General features: G+C 38.6%; 2 protein-coding genes and 1 non-coding gene across 5 annotated transcripts in view; 2 read left to right on the plus strand and 1 right to left on the minus strand.

Annotated features, from left to right (window-relative positions):
• Window positions 1-6,553, minus strand: part of firrm (fignl1 interacting regulator of recombination and mitosis) — a 35,003-nt gene extending 28,450 nt beyond the window's left edge. The window contains exons 1-8 of one of the 3 annotated variants that reach the window (XM_057841172.1): window positions 6,434-6,553; window positions 5,282-5,389; window positions 3,277-3,316; window positions 3,120-3,208; window positions 2,937-3,041; window positions 2,683-2,823; window positions 2,317-2,479; window positions 2,123-2,207 (exon numbers count right to left, since the gene is read on the minus strand). In XM_057841172.1, the coding sequence (XP_057697155.1) occupies window positions 2,123-2,207; window positions 2,317-2,479; window positions 2,683-2,823; window positions 2,937-3,041; window positions 3,120-3,208; window positions 3,277-3,316; window positions 5,282-5,377 (719 nt within the window). In that variant the 5' untranslated portion in view covers window positions 5,378-5,389; window positions 6,434-6,553. Of the gene's footprint in view, window positions 1-2,122; window positions 2,208-2,316; window positions 2,480-2,682; window positions 2,824-2,936; window positions 3,042-3,119; window positions 3,209-3,276; window positions 3,317-5,281; window positions 5,390-5,578; window positions 5,618-5,639; window positions 6,399-6,433 lie in introns of those variants that run through there. The other 2 variants (XM_057841170.1, XM_057841169.1) reach the window with 2 other exon arrangements.
• trnap-ugg (transfer RNA proline (anticodon UGG)) lies at window positions 6,359-6,430 on the plus strand. Its single transcript has one exon. It is a non-coding gene; the product is annotated as a tRNA-Pro (tRNA).
• On the plus strand, window positions 6,449-16,462 carry im:7152348 (uncharacterized protein LOC559250 homolog). The gene is made up of 4 exons (XM_057841180.1): window positions 6,449-6,774; window positions 10,957-11,293; window positions 14,768-14,863; window positions 14,938-16,462. Exons 2-4 carry the CDS (start codon window positions 10,959-10,961, stop codon window positions 14,981-14,983), a joined length of 477 nt encoding a protein of 158 aa, XP_057697163.1. The 5' UTR covers window positions 6,449-6,774; window positions 10,957-10,958; the 3' UTR covers window positions 14,984-16,462.
• Window positions 16,463-24,349: the final 7,887 nt, after the last annotated feature.

Below are 24,349 nucleotides of genomic sequence, written 5' to 3' on the forward strand. Positions count from 1 at the left end.
GTAGAGTGAACTTTGGCAGCCTTTGGAGCCTTTTTTTAATTGGCTAAAACCTTACAGTCGCTCTCCCTATGATTAGAAATATCATGGGAAGCAATGTGGGGAAGCAAGGTAGCACTTGATCTTTTTCTCAACACCTTATGTTATTTCCCAACGCAGAGAAGATATATCAATTGGTCACACTACGCACAGTCATGGTTCCACTTCCCATCATGCATTTGGCCATGGCTACAGTATCATTTACTGAAAGCTTAACAAATACACTAGATGGCAATATTTAGTCACAATGTACAAAGTCACAAGTCTTTCTATCCGTGGATCCCTCTCACAGAAAGAACGTTAATAATGTAAATGCCATCTTGAGGATTTATTGTCATAATAAACAAATACAGTACTTATGTACTGTATGTTGAATGTATATATTCGTCCGAGTTTTATTCATTTTTTTTCTTAATGCATTGCCAAAATGTATATGATCAGGAAAAATTATCGAGAATGATTGGAATTGAATCGGGAGCAAAAAAAAAGCAATCGGATCAGGAAATATCGGGATCGTCAGATAAACAAAAACATGATCGGAACAACCCTATTTCAAAGTAGACAAAGATCTAATGCTACTGTGCAAAAATGTAATTTAGTGTTATTTTTTTCCACATCAAATGTGAACATGTACCGGTAGTAAATTCCAACATCTAAACAATGGCAATGACATTGTGTAATGATAAGCTTTTGGCAACAATTACTTAGAGAGTATTATTGTGCATCTCTAAAAGTGATCGCTTGCTACTTCGCGCTTCAAACTTCACGCCCTCAGTCCATCGCAGATTTTCTTCAGTTAAAAAAAAAAAAAAAAATACAGTACTTCATTTAAAAAATGTTAAGATATATGAATGTATACATGAAAAAAATCATTGTATTATTTTATAAAGTATATATTTCATTTACCGTAATTTTTGGACTATAAGGTGCACCTGACTATAAGCCGCCACTCACCAAATTTGACACGAAAACTGCATTTGTTAATAGATAAGCCGCACTGGACTATGAACCGCACCTGTCCTCACTGTATCATGGGATATTTACACCAAAGGATATTAATCGGTAATACTTTATTTGACAGCTGCATCATAAGACTAAATGAACCACCATTAAGCTTCGAACCAATTGACTACAAAGCTTCATTTGGCCATTCAGGTGGCAGTCAACCTCTGCTGCCACCTGCTGTCAACACTGTTATCGTCCAACACGCCTCCTAGCATGCATTTCAGTGCTACAGATGTAGATAACAATCAAAATTCATGTTCTTTGCTAATTATTTCTTCAGTTACTCTTCGAGTTGTTTCATTAATTGCTATCTATGGTATTTGATAACACTTTATTTGACAGTGGCGCCATGACAACTGTCATAAGACCATCATAATTATGACATGACACTGCCATGAGCATTAATGAATGCTTATCTATCTTTCGAAAAGATGTAAGGGATCCGAGCTGGACATTAATGGAGTTAGTGTCATAATTTGCCAGATGATACTTAATGACATCTGTCATAAGCATTCATTAATGCCCATGATCGTGTCAAGTATTAATTATGACGGTCTTATGGCAGTCTTATGTTGACGCTGTCAAATTAAGTGTTACCTATTAACCCACATAAATCAACAAATAAGCGCAATGGACTATAAGCAGTGGGAATCAGAAGTTAGGGGGAAAAAAGTAGCAGATTATGGTCCAAAAATTACGGTATATCATAATTATTACATTTGCGGTGCTTAAAAAAACATTTATAAAAATACACATATACGTTTTTTTTGGTTTTCGTTTTGTTTTAATTATACATTAAGGAAAAACATTTCTTGTATGTATCTCTTTACAGTACTGTTAAATCTGAATAAATACATTGAACACTCCCAAAAAAAAAAAAAAAAAAAATTTAAAGGAAATAAGCACTGCCTCTACGTCACGGTTTTTCGATTTTCGCTTCCCCATTAACCGCGAAAAACAAGGGATCACTATCAATATATGTTTTTAGTAGAACAGATACTTAGTATCCAGTATTCTAATACAAGATTTTTCTGAATAAAAATGACTATGTACATTATGCATGGTTTTCTGTGGCACTAACTTGATGAGGAACTTCCACGTGTTAGCGTGCAGCGCCATGTCCAGGTTCGAGATGATCGAGCAAATGTCCAAAAGGCTGTGAATTACTGAGAAAGATGATTTAAGACCAATAACTCAATTTTGTAAAGGGGAAAAAAACGTTTGAAAATCTAAATAAATAAAGGACAGTTGGAATATGAGGATCATCTATTAAACCTGTGACGATATCGGAGACCTCTTCTTCAGAGGCACTGCTATCAATGGAAAGCCTGTCCAGGAGGTCCAAAAGGGCCTTCTGTAGGGCGAAGGCCTCCCTGAACAGGCTCTGCAGCAGGTCAGCCACCAAAGAAAGACGGCCACAGTAGACCACCTCACTCTCCTGTTGAGAATATGTAAATAAATAGCATAAAGTTGTATTAGCTTGCACCTCTTTATTGAATTACGACATAAAATGAGTTGTTAAGTGTAAAACAACAATTAAGATTAAAAAAAAAAAAAAAAAAAAAAAAAAAAAAAAAAAAAGGACAAACGTACTTTGTTTATTTGCCATTGAAGCAGCCAAATTTTCAAAATGAGACTCACCTTACAGTGCAGAAAAGTGTCTCGCAATACTTTCAGGATGGATGTCGGTAAGGTGCGGATCAACATAAGGTCCGGGACCTCATCATACGTGCCAACGTGACGCACACACGCGGACATTGCATCAATTATCTGCATCAGTGACTAAAAATGAAGAATTATCAACATGAAGTAATCCATTACAAGTAAGAACGCTTTTTTTACAGATGTTTAAATCACCCTGTCTGAATTCTTTAAATAAAGATGCATTTCTCTACCTTCAGAATGTTCCTCAGTAAGGAGCACAGTTCTTTATTTTGGCTGGACAAGCCTCCAACTTGGATTGAAAGTTCTTTCATCATACTGTCAAACATAGTCACTGTCTAGAGATAAGGTCAAAAAGAGCAGGCAGCATATAGACTTGTACTTTGGCAACAATGCAAGTGTATGCGGATGTTTACCTTCGGTAAGATCTTGGAGAAGCATTCATTTTCCAGATCTGACAGAGCAACGTGAGGAAGGAACATCTCTGTTATTATCTTCAGTACACCTGGAAAAAAATAAGTATTAATAATGATATAATGACTCTAATAATCGAACAAATCCAACTACGCTTACGTATGTGATCATCCCAGCCTTCAGACTGATGATGTAAAGAGTAAGAACAGTAAAGGAAAATAACAGCAGGTCAACCGACTGAGTGAAAATCAGTACTTTATAGTGTTTTACTGATAAGATAAATTTAGTGTTAATGTACCCGCTTGCTCTGTTGGTTTTTTTAAAGGTTCATAATAAATACCATGTATAACAGATTTTTTTTTTTTTGTAATTTATCAAATATAGAGATTGACCGATATGGATTTTAGGACCGATACCGATTATACAGTAAGTAGTTAGAGGGGCCAAAAACAGATTTTTGAAGCCGATATTCATTTGCAGTAAAAGTGTAAAAATAGGCCAAAAAAAGAATAATGCAAACACTGAACTGAAAATAGTTAGGTGCAACCAATGCAAAAAGTAAGTGTGGAGCCTTGGCAATATACAGCATATCGCAATGTTAATCTTTTTTTCCAAAATCATTCTAATTTATACAGATATTTTTTCTTATTTTTTAAGGGCTAAAAAGTGATAAAATAATCCAGAAATACAAAGGCATTGCCAAAAGTTACAAAAATATATATGTTTTATACTCCACTATACTTCCGGAAACAGCGTAAGAGGAAGTACTGTAAAAAAAATCAGTACTGTAACATGTTTGGAACTTCGGTTCAAATTTGTTTTTCTGTATCAGACCGGGACTTTTCAAAATCAGGTGACAAAAATATGCGATCGGGACATCCCTAGTAGGGGGACTAGACTAGACCATAAGCGGATTTTAAGGGGGATGTTGCATGAAATTGACTATCCTATATATATATATATACATACATATATAAAAGTTGTAAAGCAATAAAACTGCAACAAAAATGAATGAAATGAACAAAAAATCATTTTTAATGGGTCAAAATTATTTTTCAAACAGATCATGTGACTTTAGATGATCATTTGCTTTGCATATAATTTTAAAAAATAGCGGAGGGAAATTTTATTTTTCAAATAATTTTTTTCTTTGATTGAAAATATATTTTTTTTGATTGAAGCAACTTTTTTTGGGATTGAATTATTTAGACACAAATGTCCTACCCATAATATGGCCCAAACACAAAAAGGAACAAACTTTTCAAATAAAAATTAAGTGTTCAAATGCACATTTTTCAATTTCAAATATTTTTTGGTATTTCAAAAAGGTTTTCTATGATTGAATTTTTTCTTTTGATTGAAGTGATGTTTTTTTTTTGAAAATATTTTTTGGGGAAGCAACTTATTTTTTGATTGAATAATAAAGACAAAAACGTCCTAGCCAAAAATGTGGCCCAAACACAAATCAACATTACTTCAATCAAAAAAGTTGCTTCAATAAAACTTGACCCCAATCAAAAAAAATTTGGGGGGAGCTTGACATTTTTATTTTTTTTTTTTGTATTTAAACGCATTTTTTAAAAATTTTTTATTGAAAATATATATTTTGATTGAAGCAACTTTTCCTCCATACGGCTCTGCCCAGGGGATACAATTTTTGACTGGGGTAACTACATTGGAACGACACCGGCGAGCATACCATATTCAATGGATGACGATCTTGGCGAGAAGTATAGCTGTCCTAAGCAGCCTGATTTAGAATTGCCCTGAAGAATTATGGGAAACAAAAAAACGCTCATTGTCAAGTTATTTTTATAAATATTCTTGTTAATTTTATGGCTGACACTGCGTTTCGAGGTCATCAACATGTGGTGCCCCACCTGCCCCAAAAGTCAAACTCCGCCAATGTAATAGACCAAAAATGTCCATTAAAGAATACATTAAAAATATATATGTTGTTGGGTTTTTTTTTTTGTTGGTTTTTTTTTTTGAGAAGCTGGAACGGATTAAATTAAATTTCTATTCATTTCAAGACGTGAAGTTTTTAGGGGTTTAAACAGAAAAGTTCAAAGAACATTTCAACTCATATTGGTACTTTCCAAATGTACATCAAAGTAATGAAATTAAAGACTATTAAATGACAAAATAGGATCAAGGAGGATATGGTAAGTTTGGGCAGGACAGCTTTGAGCTCCCTGCGACAGGTTTCCTGGCTCCATTGAACAACCTCGTCCAGGAGAGAAGTGTTGGTCTGGGACATGTTGACGCGAGCCTACGGGACGACAACACAAGATCAGTCTCAAATGAGTCAATTTAAACATACGTCAACTCGTACAGTTTGACCAACAAAATGTGTACTTCCACTTAAAAGTTAAAACTTCGAATTAGGTGGCTAAGCTAACGCTACTCCCACTGTTTCGAATGGTAGTTTATCAGCACAACTACAGTTTTAATGGTAAACCTTTGCCTTAACGTCCATGTGTCGTAACAGTCGCTTCACTAATGCAGCAAAGTGGTTTCACCTTTAGTCAAAAAACGTCACGTTTTATTCCATTCCAGTCGCATAAATTGTGGAGAGCAGCCAGTTAGCCATTTTTTCATGTCTCGCGCGTCGGTGTTGTACCCGGAACTGACGTCACGTCCGCTGCTCTTTGAGATTAGATTTTGTTATGTTAACTGCATGTCAACTGGGTTGTTTTACGTTGAAGGATCACGTTTCAGTTCCATTGACGGCGATAGACGTCCAATTCATTTTGACAAGGAGGAAATCGCTGCCAGCCCCACTAGAAGTCCAGCACGTAAATGACACTAAAAGACGAGCCAGTTTAAAGTGGACGTCAATCGCATGCATGTTTATGTTTAGGGGGGTTCAATTTATTTGCCATTTAGGGGTAGGTTTTAATAAGCAAATGCTTCATCCTACTCCTTTTTGGACACAATGGATAATTTCTAACATTTATTATTATTATTGTCTTAAATATTGTTGCTGTTATCTCAAGTATTATAATTGGTTTGTCTATTTTTTTTGTGTGTGTGGTTTGTTTATTACAAGTGTACCTCTGTTTTTATTCAATTTAAAAATACGAATAATTTAATGCCAAAAAATGGCACATAAAGATTATTTGAACATTTTGTTAGGTATGGTAAAACCTCTTTTATCTCCGTACTAGCGGTGTGCTCTTGCCACAAGAGACATTGTCGTCTTCTTTTCTTAATATAAAATGCGGAATGATGTATGTGTGGCTCGTTGGTCTAGGGGTATGATTCTCGCTTTGGGTGCGAGAGGTCCCGGGTTCAAATCCCGGACGAGCCCAACTTTTTTTTTGCTCCCCTTTTGTAAAACTTTGCATTAAATCAAACCCAACACGTTGCCCGTCCCGTACAGTCTCCATCCAACTGCTTGAAAATTGTAATCCACCGTGTACATCGTCCAGCTGCTCCCAACAAAGGACAGACCGCCGCCTCCATGCTCTCTGCTTCAACAGCTGCTGTCCTGTGGACGTTCGAGCAGGCTGGTAACAGGGAGCAGAGAGCAGAGAACAGGGAACCGCCCCCACAACACACAAAGACAAGCAGCACAGCCTTCATTCACAAAAGTGAAACATCCTAGAATCAAGCACTCTCGCCTCTGGATTAGATTTCATTATTTTTTGCTCTGTAAGTACTGGCTTTATTCTTTTTTCCTGTCTAGTCGTTTCCAGAGAAGTTATTTTTTTGTCATTTTCAAGTAAACAAGGATTTGGGCGTGGAATTAATGGTTTTAAAAAATTTTTTTTAGTTAAACGGTCAGCATTTTTAAATAGATATAATATATATCTATCTTTGGATATAAACAAAATACAAATGTCTCACCTTGCGTAAGAACTTGAAAGTTGAGATTTGGAAAAGAGACAATGATTAAAGTAAAAATTTTAGCATATTAGTGTAAATACAGTAATGTCTTATATAAATGTATCAGGGCTGCAGCTGTCGATTATTTTAGTAGTCAATTAATCGATGAATCATTAGTTCAAATAATTGAGTAATCGGACAAGGAACATGAAAAATTAAATTACCTGAGCTGAGCCTCCAACGGTATAAAAAAAAATGAATAAATGTGGATCCATGTACAACAAAAGAACAATTGGCTAATTTACATAGCAAAAGTTTTTTACAATGCTCTTAACAAATGGTTCAGACACATATTCCCACAAAAATAGGCTAAAAATACCTATAAACTAAATAACGAATACATTAAAAAAAAATTCGCTCAAACAAAAACGTACCTTATGTTGGTCTTAACAGGGAGCACCTGAATTCAGCCACGTGAAATCAGGCAGACTAGAAGATAGTGTATCCACACAAATCATTAAAACTAAATGCAAACTCTTTCAAAATAAACCATTAGAACGCCACTTAAACGAATACTTGAAGCAGCAAAATTTAATTCCAATCTTTTTTTCTAATCGAATACTCGAGTTAATCGATTAATCGTTGCAGCACTAAAATGTATATCTTATGAGTAAATATGATGTACATTTTGGTAGTGTATTACTGTACTTAATATGTAAATAAAATTTTAAAAAATAAATAAAAATAGATGTACTGATGTGTAATAAAAGTTACATCAAATTGAGTTTTTTTGTGAGAACCAGCCATACTGTATTTTTTCCATTCATATACTGAAATTTCTTTCATAACAAAAGGCAATATTTTCCCGTTGAAGCTTGTCTTACCTCTAAAATTCTGAATGTAGAGATGTTCGTACAGTCATGTAAAAAATTAGGACACCCCATTAAATATTCAGTTCTTTATGAAGAAATGTCCACATATCAATGTCTGATCTTGGTTTTCTTTATCTCTGGAAAAGAAAGTGATTTAATTACAGGTAAACAACAAAAATTATCATTGTTGTACTCATTAAATCAAATATGTCAACAAAAATGCATATTCTAACTGAGGAAAAAGTTAGGACACCCTACAACCTAATAACTAGTGTCACCTTCTTTGGCTGAAATAACTTCAGTGAGACGCTTTTTGTAGCCATCTACCAGTCTTTGAAATCGGTGTGAAGAAAGTTTGCCTCACTCTTCAATGCAGAATACTTTCAACGGTGAGTGACTGTTGAAGTGAGAGAAAACACCATGGTGAGATCAAAGGAGCTGTCTGAGACCTTCAGAATGAAGATTGTAGACGCAGCAGTAGTCTGTAGTCTGGTAAAGGATTTCAAAAGATCTCAAAATAATATAAAATCAGCCACTCCACTGTCCAGAAAATAGTCTACAAGTGGAGGATATTCAAAACAACTGCCAACATGCCCAGGTCTGGCCGTCCAAGAAAGGTTTACCCTGAGAAGCTGAAAGAAGTCTCCAAAAACCCTAAAATTTCATCACGGGACCTAAAGCAGGCGCTTGCTACTGTTGATGTGAAAGTGCATGCCTCTACAATCAGAAGGAGACTTCACAAGTTTAACCTTCATGGGAGGTGTGCAAGGATGAAAACTTTGCTGTCCAAGAAGAACATGAAAGCCAGCATGAGGTTTGCCAGAGTGAATGGATACAAAGACCAGGACTTCTGGAATTAAGTTCTTTAGACAGAGGAATCTAAAATTATATTATTTGGACACCAGAACAGAGGACATGTTTGGCGTAAACCCAATACAACATTCCAAGAAAAAAAATCTCATACCAACTGTGAAGCATGGAGATGGAAGAGTCATGGTTTGGGGTGCTTTGCTTCAGCGGGGCCTGGCCAGCTCACCATTATAGAATCCACCATGAATTCTATCGTTTATCAGCGGGTGCTTGAGGAACATGTGAGATCATCTGTGAAATAATTAAAGCTGAAGCAAAACTGGGAAAAAAAACTAGTAAATCCACCAAGGACTGAGTGAGAGTCCTGAACAGTGTTGTTAATCTTACTGAAAAAAAGTAATTAATTATAGTTACAAATTACTTCTCCCAAAAAGTAATTGCGTTAGTAACTCAATTACCTGAATGTAAGAGTAATTAGTTACTTGGCAAAGTAATTGGTGATAATTACTTTTTTTTTTCCCTCAAAAAAAAAAAAAAAAAAAAACATTGGCCACACTATGTGAAGTTTTTTGTGAAGGTTTTTGGTACAATTGGCCCGAGCCCAATTCTTTACCCTAATTTACCCTTTACCCTGAATCAACTGTTAAAAGTTGTTAAAATTGCTCCCATTATTGCATTTGTTCCCTTCTCTCTACTTTCAACATATGAAAGTTTTAAAACTGTTTCATCATTTAAAGATAGATTCAAGTCAAGATTTTGCCGATTTAGAAGTATTTTAGATAAAAAGTTACCTAGGTTCGCTAGGAAGGTTGTCTACAACAGAGCCGTCCTAAAAAGTCTACTGCTTTAAGATGGCGGCTGTCTACTAACGCATTTAGTGCCATGCAGTGTTGTTAATTTTACTTTAAAAAGGTAATTAATTACAGTTACAAATTACTTCTCCCAGAAAAGTAATTGCGTTAGTAACTCAGTTACCTGAATGTAAGAGTAATTAGTTACTTGGCAAAGTAAGTAGTGATTTTTTTTTTTTTTTTTCTCAAAAAAAAAAAAAAAAAAAAAAAAAAAAAAAAAAAAAAAAACAGGTCACACAATGTGAAGCTTAAAGGGTTTGGGGGACAATTGGCCCAAGCCCAATTCTTTACCCTCCACTTAACTAGACACAAGGGTATTGCGATAACTAGCTAGTAACCTTTGCTATGTGTGGAAGTCATTTAAAGTTGTGAATCAATCGTTAAAGTTGTTAAAATTTCTCCCGTTATTGCATTAGTTCCCTTCTGTCTACTTTAAACATGTGTAAGTTTTAAAACTGTTTCATCATTTAAAGATAGATTTAAGTTAAGATTTTGCCGATTTAGGAGCATTTTAGATTAAAAAAAATTACTTAGGTTCGCTAGGAAGGATCTCTACATCAGGGCCTTCCTGAGAGGTCTACTGCTTTAAGATGGCGGCTGTTTACAAACGCATGTAGTCCTTAAAACATGCTGGCAATGCAGCAGTGTCTGTCATCTGCATCTAGTTCTATAATATGATATCTACCGTGTCATGTGGGCGTAGTTTGTCGGCTATGGCTGTAGTCAGGTATTATTGGAGCCATCTAGCTTCGCGGTTGCAACGGCGTCTTCCCCACTCCTGCTCTGCTCTCATCCCCGTGAGTCCGTTTCTCTCAGACTTATTTTTATTCAACCAACTTAGTAACGCATAGTAACGCACGCCTTTCCCGCCTCAGTAACGGTAACGGCGTTGCCAAGATGAGAAAAGTAATTAATTAGATTACTCATTACTGAAAAAAATAACGCCGTTAGTAACGCCGTTATATTGTAACGCCGTTATTAACAACACTGGTCCTGAAATAGCAGAATCAAAGCCAAGATCTTAATCCCATTGAGATGCTGTGAGATGACTTGAAATGGGCTGTACATGCAAAAAACAACCAAACATCTCACAGCTGAAAGTATTCTGCGCTGAGGAGTGGGGCAAACTTTCTTCAGACTGATGTCAAAGACTGGTAGATGCCTACAAAAAAACGTCTCACTGAAGTTAAGGGGGTAACACTAGCTATTAGGTGGTAGGGTGTCCTAACTTTTTCCTTAGTTAGAATATGCATTTTTGTTCATATATTTGGTTTAATGAGTAAAACAATGTTAATTTTTGTTGTTTACCTGCAATTTAATCACTTTTTACCCCAGAGATAAAGAAAAACAAGATCAGACATCGATATGTGAACATTTCTTAATAAATAAGTGAATATTTAATGGGGTGTCCTAATTTTTTTTACATGACCATGTAAGTTTAGATAAGAAATGTCACGTTTATTGTCCAAACGCAGAAATGGTGCTGTGTGGCGAAGGTGACTGCAGCGTCTGCTTGCTAGCCTTTTCCCGAGCGGAGCGTATCCCTAGACTTCTCCACTGCCGCCACGCCTTTTGCCAGGCCTGCCTGGAGGCCATGGCCGTGAGTTTGACTCCGGGAGGCGGCGAGTCGCACCTGAGCGTGCGCTGCCCGCTGTGCCGCCGCGTCACCTGCGTGGGGCGGGGCCTCAGGCTGCGGGAGGCGCTGTGGGTGGACAGCGCAGCCTGGGAGCAGATACAAAGCGACCCGGAAGACGAAAGCGAGGAAAATCTGCCGAAGGAGGAAGTGACAGAGGCTTCGCTGCAAGAAAAATGGTAAGTATCAGACCAAAAATGTTCTTTTTTGTTAAGTTCCCAGAAACATCTCATGAACTAACAAAATTGGCCGATCTCATATTGAAAATAGAGCATTGCTGGTGTACAGTGAGGAGCAAAGGTATTTGCACCCCTTGTGATTTTGCAAGTTAACCCACTTAGAAAATAGGTAGAGGTCTGAAACTTTAGTCATAGATGCATTTCCACTCATAGAGACATAATCTTTAAAAAAAAAAAAAAATCCAGAACTCACATTGTTTTTTGTCATTTGTCATTTAAAAAAATATATATTTTGTTTTCTACTGGGTTTCATAAGTATTTGTACCCCTGAGAATCTTGCCTGGTATACCAGACTCACCGCTGTTCCAGCGATTGAGTCTGGCGACCGTCCGGCGGATCAAATTCCGAGGGCGGAGCAAGCCACAGCAAACAGACAGCGGAGTGGACCAATCAGCGACGGGCAGACGTGACGTTGTTAAAGCGACAAGTAATTAGCGTGAGCGGAGAATGGAGAAGTTTATTCAACATGGCTAGCGCGAGCAGGCCCATTTGGGGGCCCTAAGCAAAATAATGCAAAGGGGCCCATATTTTTGGCCCACCATTTCGTCACAGTGTACTGTGAAACCCATACATACGTCCATATTTTGTATATAAATCAGATTTTGTTGCACTGCATACTTCAAACTTCTCACCCCAAATGATTGTCAGTACTTGCAGTAGATAGCGCCGAACCTTTTTCTAAAAGAGGAAAGAAAGAAGTTAAGAACTTTTATTTTTTTAAGATTGTAATCAAGTATCAAAACTCACAAAAGTCAAATAAAGCAAACTGCAGTAAACAAAATAGAATATAAATTAAACAATTGCCAGATTGGGGGCCCCCTAGTGGTCAGGGGCCCTAAGCAGCTGCAAAGTCTGCGTATAGGCTGAGCGCGAGCCATGTTGACTGTTGTCGATGACTTGTTTCGATGTGTTTTTGGTCATTTAAAACTGGTTTTACCGCGGATTGGAACATATTTTCGGCTCTCCCGTTCGCCATCTGTGTTGTTGTAGACACGACTTTCGGTGCGCAACAGTGACGTTACTCGTTAAGAACACGTCACGCAAATAAACGAATCTGAATGGACGATTGATTTTGTACCTTGCTCAAGATGCCGTTAATGAGCTGGGTCCCAGACTATTTCTCACAGTGTTTCAAAAATACAGGGAGAATAGTCTGGCTGTGCCAGGCAACTGAGAATCAGCAATAATCATGACACTCAAAGAGTTGTCATTCTACCTTAAAAAAGTCCACCTTACCCCATGAGTAACCACCCACCCACCACTCGTTTGACCCCAATATTGTCACCTGTGCACCCCACAGTCGGTCATAATCCAACTGCTACCATGGGCAACACCAGAGAGCTTTCGAAAGACACCAGAGGCAATTGGAAATCAGCTTGGTGAAAATAAATCCAAAGTTGCAGCAATTGTCAGAAAATGGAAAAGGCTAAACATGACTAATAATCTACCTCGGACTGTGGCTCCATGTATAACCTCTCCTCGAGGGGCATCACTCATGAGAAAAGTGAGGGCTCAGCCTAGAACTACACGGCAGGAGCTGGTCAATGACCTGAAGAGAGGTGGATGCACACTTTCAAACGCTACTGCCAGTAGCCAATACTACGGTGCAGTGGTTTAAAATCATGCATTGCTGAGGAGGTTCCCCTGTTGAAGCCAATACATGTGAAGGCCAGTCTGAAGTTAGCCAAGGACCATCTGAATGATGCCGAGGGTTCATGGGAGAAAGTCATGTGGTCAGATGAGAACAAAGTGGAACTTTTTGGTGCAAACTTTCTCGTGTGTGGAGGAAAAAGAAGGATGAGTACAATCCCAAGAACACCATCCCCACTGTGAAGTATGGGGGTGGAAACTTCATGCTTTGAGGCTGCTTTGCAGCAAAGGGGGCAGGATGACTGTACTTTATAAAGCAGTGGATGAATGGTGAAATTAATAGTCCGATTTTGAGCCACAACCTCCGTCCCTCAGTCAGAGACTTGAAGATGAGTCGTGGCTGGATCTTCCAACATGACAATGATCCGAAGCACAAACCACAGCTGACCAAGGAGTGGCTGCGTAAAAAGCATTTCCAAGTTCTGGAGTAGCCTAGCCAGTCTCCAGACCTCAATCCAATAAAAAAAATCTTTGGATGGAGCTGCAACGTCATGTTTCTCAATGACAGCCCCTAAACCAGACATGTCCAAAGTCCGGCCCGGGGGCCAAATGCGGCCCGTGGTCAAATTTCATCCGACCCCAGCCTCTGTCATAAAATCAGTAACGTCTGGCCCGCACACAGACTTAATAAATTGGTCAGCAGTACTGCTACCAGCATATGATGTAGCTTACACAGTAATTGCTGCTCCTCATTTACCCACTAAAAGGCAGCAACACACTAACCAACATTATTCCGTGTGACCCTTTACTCCCAATTTTCTGAAATGGCGACAATCAACAAAAAAAAGAAAGTTGACTGGGACGGCCGACGTTTCAAGGATAGGTGGAAATTGGACTATTTCTTCACTAAAATTCTTCACAACTGTGTCTGCCTCATTTGCAAAGAGACAGTCGCTGTTTTTAAAGAGTTCAATGTGAGGTGATATTACCAAACAAGACACGCTGACATGTACGACAAGATTACAGGGACGATACGTAGCGAAAAATTTAAGCAACTTGAAGCTAGTTCAATTTTACAGCAGCAGTATTTCGCAAGAGCCAGAGAGTCGAAAGAGAACGCCACAACGGGTAGTTGCGAGATTGTTGAAATAATTAAAAAATAATAATACTGCAAATGTGACACACAGAATGGCTTGCTAAAATTTGCTTAAATATATTGTTCTACGTAAAGGACGTCAGCAAAGGTCGGCCCACCACATTTTTACCACACCAAATCTGGCCCCCTTTGCAAAAAGTTTGGACACCCCTGCCCTAAACCTAAGAGATCGAGAGAAGATTTGTGTGGAGGAATTGGCCAAAATCTCTGTTTCCATATGTGAAAACCTGGTGAAGAACTACAGAAAGCGTCTGACCTCTGTTATTGCAAACAAAGGTTTTTGCACTAAATATTAGCACTGATTTTCTCAGGGGTACAAATACTTATTGACCCCAGCAAATTACAAATAAATTATTGAAAAACCATACAACGTGAGTTACGTTTTATTTATTTATTTATTTTTTTACTATGTCTCTATAAGTGGAAATTTCAGACCTCTACCTATTTTCTAAGTGGGTGAACTTGCAAAATCACAACGGGTGCAAATACTTCTGCTCATCAATGTATGTTTTTGAGTACAACAGTAATCCTACCAATGGTTTTTTTCATTGGCTGCCATTGACGGCACTAGACGTCCAATTGATTCGACGTCTAGTGCCGTCAGTGGCACTGAAATATGAGCATTCGTAGTCAGTCCTCCCAGTTTAAATGACCTAGACGTCTGTTAGCATTCCTTCCAGAAACAAGCTGAAGTTGCGCTCCTTCTTCCGCAAGTTTACACTGACCAAGCGCCACCAAGAGAGGATCGTGCCGAGCAGCAACGTGTAAGTCGGATGTCGCGCTCCCTCTGAAATGTGGACGTAATTGCTGATTTGTCTTTTTCTTTTCTTACTTGAAGGGAAATGAAATCCTGGCGCAGGCTTTCCAGTCAAGAAATGATATGATTATGAAGCCCTCACCCGACTCGTCCTTATTTATTCAGGGTATAGTTTTAACAGCAGCTGCTCTGGGATTTGCCCCCCGCCTCCCCGGTAACAGATGGTCACCCCAATATTTCCCCAACACAAAATAAAACCAATCCTTTTTTTGAAAAAAAAAAAAAAATCAAGATGACAAAAGATTCATTGAAGCATGAAAACGGATTATGAAGAGTATTCATCTGACGTCTGGCAATGTGTTCACCATTTAACGCTATGTAAATACAGGATTATAACTTTTAGTAAAAAGCAAACAAATGAAATCAGGTCCAACTTTTGGGTGACAGTTGATGACACAAATTTGAGTCAGAGTGCTTTCCGAGTGGGATGTAGCAAGAAATCCGTTTGTTGGCGATCCGGTTTAGCATGAATTCGTTGGAACACGTCAATGGGATAGTTTGCCTATCAGTAGCGATCCGGTTTAGCATGAATTCGTTGGAACACGTCCATGGGACAGTTTGCTTACAAGGCCTTTAGTGTCATAGGTCGGTTCCAGCTAAAATCTGGATGGAAATCAGCACCAAGAATCGGATTCTAGACTGAGCGTTGGATTTGAAGAATGGACAGACGCGAGCAAGATATCGACGCAAGTTGGTCCAATCTGGAAAGAAGTCTGCACCAATGTCAGACCAAAACTTTGACAATCCGGGAACAAGATTTGGATTCTGGACCGAGGGTGGGACTTCAGTCCGGACAAACATAACCTAGCTTTGGAAAAGGAGTCAGAAGTCATAAAGACATTATGAGATTAATGGCAAAAGTGTTTCACTCAGTATTGAGTATGTTTAATCAGGAAATGTCAACTCTTATTGATTCAAATTTCCATTATTGTTCAATAAATATCACAAAAGTGATCCAAAATTGCATTTGATTACGGTTTTCCACCAAGATGTCAGGAATTATGTCAAAATCGCTCATTTCCTTACCTTTTTTTGTATATATAAAGATGAAGATATAACATAGCTTGTTGCTATTTGAAAATACAGTATCACTCTGAGCTACTGTTAATATACCAGCCTTTGAATGTTTTATTTTCACATGACAGTGTCTTGTGCGACATCGAGTCTATAGTCGTAAAGCACGATGTGCAACTGTTTTAACCCGTTGATGCCTATTGTCAAGAATTTATGAAATTTCAGTTTCTATTAGGGCTGTCAAAATTATCGCGTTAACGGGCGGTAATTAATTTTTTTAATTAATCATGTTAAAATATTTGACGCAATTATCGCACATGCCCCGCTCAGACAGATTTAAATGACAGTACAGCGAAATGCCCACTTGTTAATTGTGTTTTATGGAGTTTTGCTGCCCTCTGCTGGCGCTTGAGTGCGACTGATTTTATAGGCTTCAGCACCTATGAACATTGTTTAAGTAATTTTTGACATCAACAATGGCAGGCTACTAGTTTTTTTCATTGAAAATTTTACAAATTTTATTAAAACGAAAACATTGGAAGGGGTTTTAATATAAAATTTCTATAACTTGTACTAACATTTATCTTTTAAGAACTACAAGTCTTTCGATCCATGGATCGCTTTAACAGAATGTTAATGCCATCTTGTTATAATAAACAAATACAGTCCTTACGTACCGTATGTTGAATGTATATATCACTTGTTTTATCTTTCCATTCCAACAATAATTTACAGAAAAATATGGCGATTAATTACAATGAATTAATTTTTAAGCTGTAATTAACTCGATTAAAAATTTTAATCGTTTGACAGCCCTAGTTTCTATTATTACTTTTTTCATAGACTATGTTATTATTTATTATTACAATTATAGAGATTTTTTTATTATGTATTTTAACTAACCCTTTAAAGGACTGTGGTCATGACATTGGACCGCCATTGAAAGGTTGCCTCTTTAAGACCTTTGACCCTTTATAGGGCAAGCAACTATTTACAACAACTTTTTATATACAGTGTATCACAAAAGTGACTACCGGTACACCCCTAGCATTTCTGCAGATATTTAAGTATATCTTTTCATTGGACAACACTGACAAAATGACACTTTGACACAATGAAAAGTAGTCTGTGTGCATCTTATATAATAGAGTTTATTTATTTTCTCCTCAAAATTAATCAAAATATAGCCATTAATATCTAAACCCCTGGCAACAAGAGTACACCCCTTAAAAACTACGTACATCCCTTAATGTCCAAATTGAGTACTGCTTGAAACGGTACACAAAAAGGCCGCCCGTCTCATCAGACCATAGTACATGTAATCCATGTGCTTTGTTGACATGTCAACAGCAAACTGTTTGCGGGCTTTCTTGTATACTGTCTTCAAAAGAGGCTTACTCCTGGGGTGACAGCCATGCACACCAATTTGGTGTGGAGTGCAGCGTATGGTCTGAGCACAAACAGGCTGATCCCCCACCTCTTCAATCTCTGCAGCAATGCTGACAGCACTCCTGTAACGAGTCACATGACATTTTGGAGGGAAAATGACAAGCAGTACTCAATTTGGACATTTAGGGATGTAAGTATTTACTAAGGGTTACTCATTTTTGTTGACAGGGGTTTAGATATTAATGGCTATATTTCGATTAATTTTGAGGGGAAAAATAAATCAACTCTATTATATAAGCTGCACACAGACTCCTTTTCATTGTGTCAAAGTGTCATTTTGTCAGTGTTGTCCCATGAAATGATATAAATATCTGCAGAAATGCAAGGGGTGTACTCACTTTTGTGATACACTGTATTTAAATCATTAATAGTTATTTTATATTTCTATTATTCTTATATTATCCTACCCTACTCGGTAGGGACATAACATTACCAACTTTTCAGGATGCTCAAATTGTCCCCACCAACTTTTAAGCAACCTTATTGGCATTGTATAATGACTTCAGTTATATAGACCCTACTCACCTACGTCACAAAATGACGTGTCGCTGTATCCGGCCGCCATATTGTCCGTATTTTTTAGACCTATTCTCTTTGTTTTCAATTAGTCGTGCAAGTTATAGAGCAATTCATGGAAGCCCCGGTGTTATCTGACGCTGTAAACTCATTGGATGCGTTGCATAAAAGGCGTTATGTGGAAAAGCTTCAGTTTATCCATTCGCCAGATCCATATTTGATGCCTAAATCGATATTTTTCGACCCGCTGTCTTCCCCATCTCTGCTACCTTGATATCTACAACTATCTTTTCCACAGAAACTCGGCCTATTCTCACGACAATTTGAAAAACATTAAGAGCAGCACTCTAAGCAACATTACCCCGTGTTACTTCCAATTTTCTAAAATGGCGACAATCAATTTAAAAAAAAAAAAAAAGGTGACTGCGACGCGTCAAGGATAGGTGCATATTGGACTATTTCTTCAATAAAATACACAACTGTGTCTGCCTCATTTGCAAAGAGACAGTCGCGGAAGATACGCAACGAGAAATTAAAGCAACTTGAAGCTAATTTAATTTCACAGCAGCAGTATTTCGCAAGAGCCCGAGGGTCGAAAGAGAACGCCACAAAGGCGAGATTGTTGAAATTATGTATTAAAAAAAATAATAATAAAGCAAATGTGACACACAGAAAGGCTTGCTAAAATTTCTTTAAATGTATTGTTCTACGTAAATCAGCCCAGGTAGCCCCCAACATTTTTACCACACCAAATCAGGCCCCCTTTGCAAAAAGTTTGGACACCCCTGTTTAACCGATGATCCATAGACGAGGCCAGCTTCTTTCACTTGTTACCAGCTAAATATTATTCAAAAAATAAAAATGGTGGAACAAATAAGCATCTTGAATTTGAAAGGGTATATTGTCGGCGATTAGCCTAGCAATGATCTTAAATGTGGTTGTCAGCCCAAAACCCTCTAAATATAGATTAAATGCATCTTACCAGATATAAAATGACTACTACATAATCTGTGGTAGTCGTTTGGAGCCCAGTTTTCTCGTCGAATTGCAGCAGTCCATCTCGCTCTCCTCTCCGGGTCTCTCGGAATACGGTAAAACTTCAAGTCTCTCTGTCTATCTTCTCCGTTTTTGCAACAGACCGCCACACACGACTTCACCATTTTGATTATTAATGTTAACGAGCAGAAAAACACGCCATAATAGGAGGAATTTACGAAGCGCTAATGCATTAACATGACGAGTTAACGGACAACATGGCGCGGGGGCGTGGCTGTAGGTCATTTAGATCGTCTTCCCATAGGTTGTAAGTATATAATACACTGCCAATGGGTTTTCCCATTGGCAGTGTATCAAATACTTGTTCTCCCCACTGTAATTGACCCTACATACCTACCTTAAGTGAATAACTTTCATTATGTTAAAACTTACATTGACCCCTTTCACTTGCTGAATGTGCCAATCCATTTTCCCGCTCAAACTCACGTTTGATTGGCTGATGACTTAACCCCCCCTCCCACACACACACACACAATCAAAACCCCGACACTAATACATGCCGCCCCCTTCGAAGACGAGGAATATTTTCTGCCAGCAGCCACCACTCTAAGTAACATAAAAAGATGACAATGTTGTGGAAGCTGGGAACACACCACTAATTTTGCTACTGAAAGTCTGACCAGCATCAGAGTTATCATAATATTAATCTGTGTAAATTTCCCGAACTCGAGTCGGAAGCTGCTTTAGAGAGAAATACCCTCCTGTATGTATTTTCTACTGTAAACGTTAATTAATCTGTGAGAATTGTAGCAAAACGAGGTTTACCCCCTTCTCCTCAAATTTCATTTTTATTTTATTTATGTGGTCTTAAAGCAGCCCAAATAACCTTTCATTTTTTGTTGAGTTTGATCGTGCTTGTGGACAAAAGCAGTAGTGTTTTACATGAAGGCATTGATCATTTAGCCTATCAATTAATTAGATTCATATTCGTGAGAAATGTAGCTCTGACCCCCCATGACCCAATCTGTTTAGTCCTATTCATGGTCCCGTCCCCAGCAAAAAGTGTACATGCAGGATATGCTGTTATATTGTCCCTTCCAATATTGAGACCAAACCTATGCCCTTGCTTATTTGATAATAAATACATTTCTAAATGGCGTACCGCAAGCAACACGTCACTTCCGCTCATTAATACTCATGACATTAGCTACTGTTGCTAAGTAGGGACAAGCCATCGTTTGTCCCTAATAGAAAATGAACGGAAATCGTGTACGAAGATGTTTACAGAGCTAAACCTACCAATTTTCTCCGAAAATGTTGTGCCTGGTGCCAAATTGACTGGCAAAGATGTGGAAGAACATAAAAATATTCAGTTAAAGAGATGGCTTTAGTGTCGAAGGCTGAAAAAGAGGAAAAAAACGAGCCGACCTAAGCATAGCTTTAGCTTTTTTATCGACGCGACTGACAATGACATTCTCCTGTTTCAACAAGCTATCCTTTACCATCAGCCCTGTCTTTCTTATATATCCTCTGGTTGTCCTACGTCTCTTACCGTTCTTGGGGGTAATTTAGTTAGCTTTGTGTAGCGATCGCAAATGCTACTCAGTGACAGCCAACGAACACTTTTAATTTTTACATTGATAACACATCTTAATTCTATAATTTATTTACACTTCCCCCTTATATATATAACAGAAACGGTAACAGTGGCAGTCAGATACCATTGTAAATCTTTTCAGGTCATTCATTGTCAGACAGAAGCAGTACGGCACAACGTTACGCTAAAAAACATAAGTTAAAAATATAAAAATGGCTTACCTCTTTGTCCTCTGAAAGACCATGCCAACCCAACATAATGTTTACTGCATATGAAATGTGAATGGATTCACCGAGCTGGTGTTAAAAGTCCGCGCAAGTTGATTCGGTCTTCACATTTTTTCCTCCCGAGTTTTTGGTTTCCGGAAACGCATGAAGAAAACATCCCTTATGTGTCGTAATGTCTAGAGTCGTTTCTACAAGTTCCAAAAAAGCAATGCGTGATCGGCATGTTCGTTTTTGAAAGATTACCGGAGAAAAGTAGCACAAATTACGTTGTGTCTATGCGAGGGCGGGTCTGTAATGTCCCACTTCCACTTTACGATGCAACGTCACGGTCTAAAAATAGCCTGCGTGCGGTACACCTTTCATACAATGTTAATACAAATGTCCCCAAGTCTAAAGTAGATTTCCCCCCCCCCCAAAGTATTTAACTCATTGGATGCCATTGATGGCAGTAGACATCCATTTCATTTACAATGGGAGGACTGGCTGTAATTTCTTTACATTTTGGTGTTGCAAATGGATGGAGTGAACCAGTGGCGGAAAAAAAGGTGATCAAGACCCTGTCCAATGTGTGTGTGTGTGGGGGGGGGGGGGGGGGTGCAAGTGGAAATTTTTTTGCGGGCCCCTCCGGACAACCAGCCAGGCGGCTGGCAGAGATATTTTAACACTTAAACACTATATGACAGCTTCACGCATCACCTTTGTGTTTGACCCTCCCCTCTTCCAACCACACCCAAACTAGGCCCCCTTGACCCTGGGTGCAGTCGCAACCCCAGCACCTCCCTGCAGTCGACTTAACTATTGGACCAACTAGAAGGAATACGAATGAAATATACAATCAGTGTTGGGCACGTTACTTTAAAAAAGTAATTAGTTATAGTTACTTACTACTTCTTCCAAAAAGTAACTGAGTTAGTAACTGAATTACTCTATAGTAAAAGTAACTAGTTACCAAGGAAAGTAACTATTTCCGTTACTTTAAAAAGAAGTTGTTGTATGTCAAATAATTTGAAATTTTCTGAGCAGTATTCGAGTTAGTTGAATAGAGAAGAATAGACAGGTAGTTGCGTTATAGAACCTTGTAATATTTATTGCACCTCACCAGCAACAGATTTATCCTACATTTGAAGTGCAACAAAAATAAACAGATTTGAATTGCTTACCACAGATGTCGACAAAAGCTTTGCCCCGGGACATAAATTACACTTTACATGCACGTTCTTTCCTTTAATTTCGACCAACTTGAAATAGTGTTTATATCTCCACCTCGTAAAGGACAAATTTTCCTCTGAATGCTCTGCCATCATATCCCTTTGCATCTGTTTTGCGTGTGTGTTTGCCGCACGCGTTGTTCCGGATTGTGTGTGCAAACACCGGCTCTGAAGTACGTGCGCTGTTCGGCTCGAGCGTTTACGTCACAGAATGGGGGATCACGTGAGATTTGACAACAACGCAGCCATATTGGAAGCAGGTCTGGCTCGCGGGACATTCAACTTTAACTTGCCAGTTCGATAAAGAGACAAACTCGTTACTAAGGCGAGGAACAGATATGTGATCAAACTTAAAGTGCCTGTGACACGAAAAAGCATGTTTATTTCATAATACACGCGGTATTTTATGCCCCTGAATGATATGGACCGCTTGGATGTGTGTGGAAGCGATCGCTATATTTATTTAGTTTTTTTAATCCCGCGCCATGAAAATGAGTGACTTCCGGCTTCGGTCTTGCATTGAGGAGGAGGGCGCTGTGACGTGAACGGTAGAAGACGTCCTCTTCACTATACAGTGTACTGTTGTGTATGAGGACGAAGGATTCAGCTGATTTTGCGGATTAATACATTTATTTTTCGCATCACGCCAGCCAAACGGCTGCAGAAAAATCATTCTGTGTGCGGGAGAGGCGTATGCGCCTTTTTGGAGTTTCAAAAGGTTCCCATTCACCGTGGATATTTACTGTGGGACCATTGGACTTACGAGGAAGTGAGTAAACATCTTGTTTTGTATTATGTCAAATACGAATACAGTGATTACAAAGTAAACACTACAAAATTCCTTTAAACAAAGGACTACTTACGTTTGATCATTGATAGGGATGTAAAAAGCTTTCCTCATGCTCATTAGCAGTTAGCTGTTAGCACGTTAGCTGCACAACAACTCCAGCCACCCTCCTCCCGGGAACGAACTGTAAATTGCTCTCCGCCGGGCGGTTTGCCGATCCGCGAAGACAATCGACAACCGGGTCATCATGTCAAATAATCCAGGCTAGTTACGTGTGATTTTCCACTTCGAAGACTTTGAAACATCCATCGGTTCGGGTTAGCATGTCGGCTAGCTGTCACTCCTTCTGGTTTGTTTACATTCTCCGAAGCCGGGGAAGGGAAATGACATATGTCCGATTTAGGTGTCATAAAATATCGTTCGGGAGGTGCGACAGTAAAGGTAAAGTCGATAGTTTTGACCATTATGGAGTAATTTTGCCATGTCGTCTTGAATAAATGGATTTTTATTATTTCATATTCCATTTAGCACAAGATTGTTATTTGTCATGACCATGCCATTTATTTAGCAATTGGGGAAAATACTTGGATAAAAAGAATATCCTGTGAAAATATGGAGGTAAAGAGACAGAAACAATGACATTTTGCCGCTCTCTTCGTCACGTTTTCCTCGTTGTGAATAGTTCCCCCTCGACGGGCTGACTGGTCCTTCTCAAGCCATTTATATAGCTATTGGGGAAAAATACTTGGATAAAAAGAATATCCTGTAAAAATATTGGAGTAGAGAGACTGAAACAATGACATTTTGCGGCTCTCTTCGTCACGTTTTCCTCGTTCTGAACAATTCCCCCTCAATGGGCTGAATAGTAAAACCGATGAGCCCAGTCTACCGCTGACGTCATCCACCTGCTGGGGACGCTAAAGCCCTATAATGGTAGGCGTGGCTAACCGGCAGATTAAAAGACTAATTTCTCGTCATCTGCGCTTTGCTAAATTGTTGTATATAGTCGAATCGTCTCAAAATATGATTCTAATTCACATAATAATGCCATTTAAGACTTTTTTTTCTGGTGTCATATGCTCTTTAAGGATGTGAACAATTTTGACCCTTACGAGCAAGCCGAAGACAAATGGAGTACCGGTAAATATGTCGACGGGCTTCCACAATTACGCGAAATGGAGCTACGAACAGTTTTGCTGTGGATGGGTGCAGGACCTGCACATTATGACCAAATCAAACGGCAACTCCATCGTTCTTGCAAAGGTAGGCTACGTGTGTTTACTATTTTCATTGCCATGAACCTGAACGCACCCCAAGTCTTGGATGACAAATAAACAGAGCAGAGTAGACTCGCTACAGCTGGTAGTTTCTTCAATTTAATCAAAGTATGTAACGCACCGTCAGTAACGGTAACGGCGGAAAAAATAATTAGTTAGATTACCCCGTTACTGAAAAAATAACGCCGTTATGTAACGGCGTTATTTATAGTGGCGTTATTCCCAACACTGTATAGAATACATATTTTTTGGTATCGCACAAGTTTCTGTGAAAAATTTGGTGGTTGTCCAGCCTATCTAACATGCTGGTTGCTAAGGTGAGGACAGTGAACGTTTTTCTAAATAATTACAGAACCGCATGC

Source organism: Corythoichthys intestinalis, chromosome 7 (genome assembly GCF_030265065.1).
Source record: "Corythoichthys intestinalis isolate RoL2023-P3 chromosome 7, ASM3026506v1, whole genome shotgun sequence".
Taxonomy (NCBI): Eukaryota; Metazoa; Chordata; class Actinopteri; order Syngnathiformes; family Syngnathidae; genus Corythoichthys; species Corythoichthys intestinalis.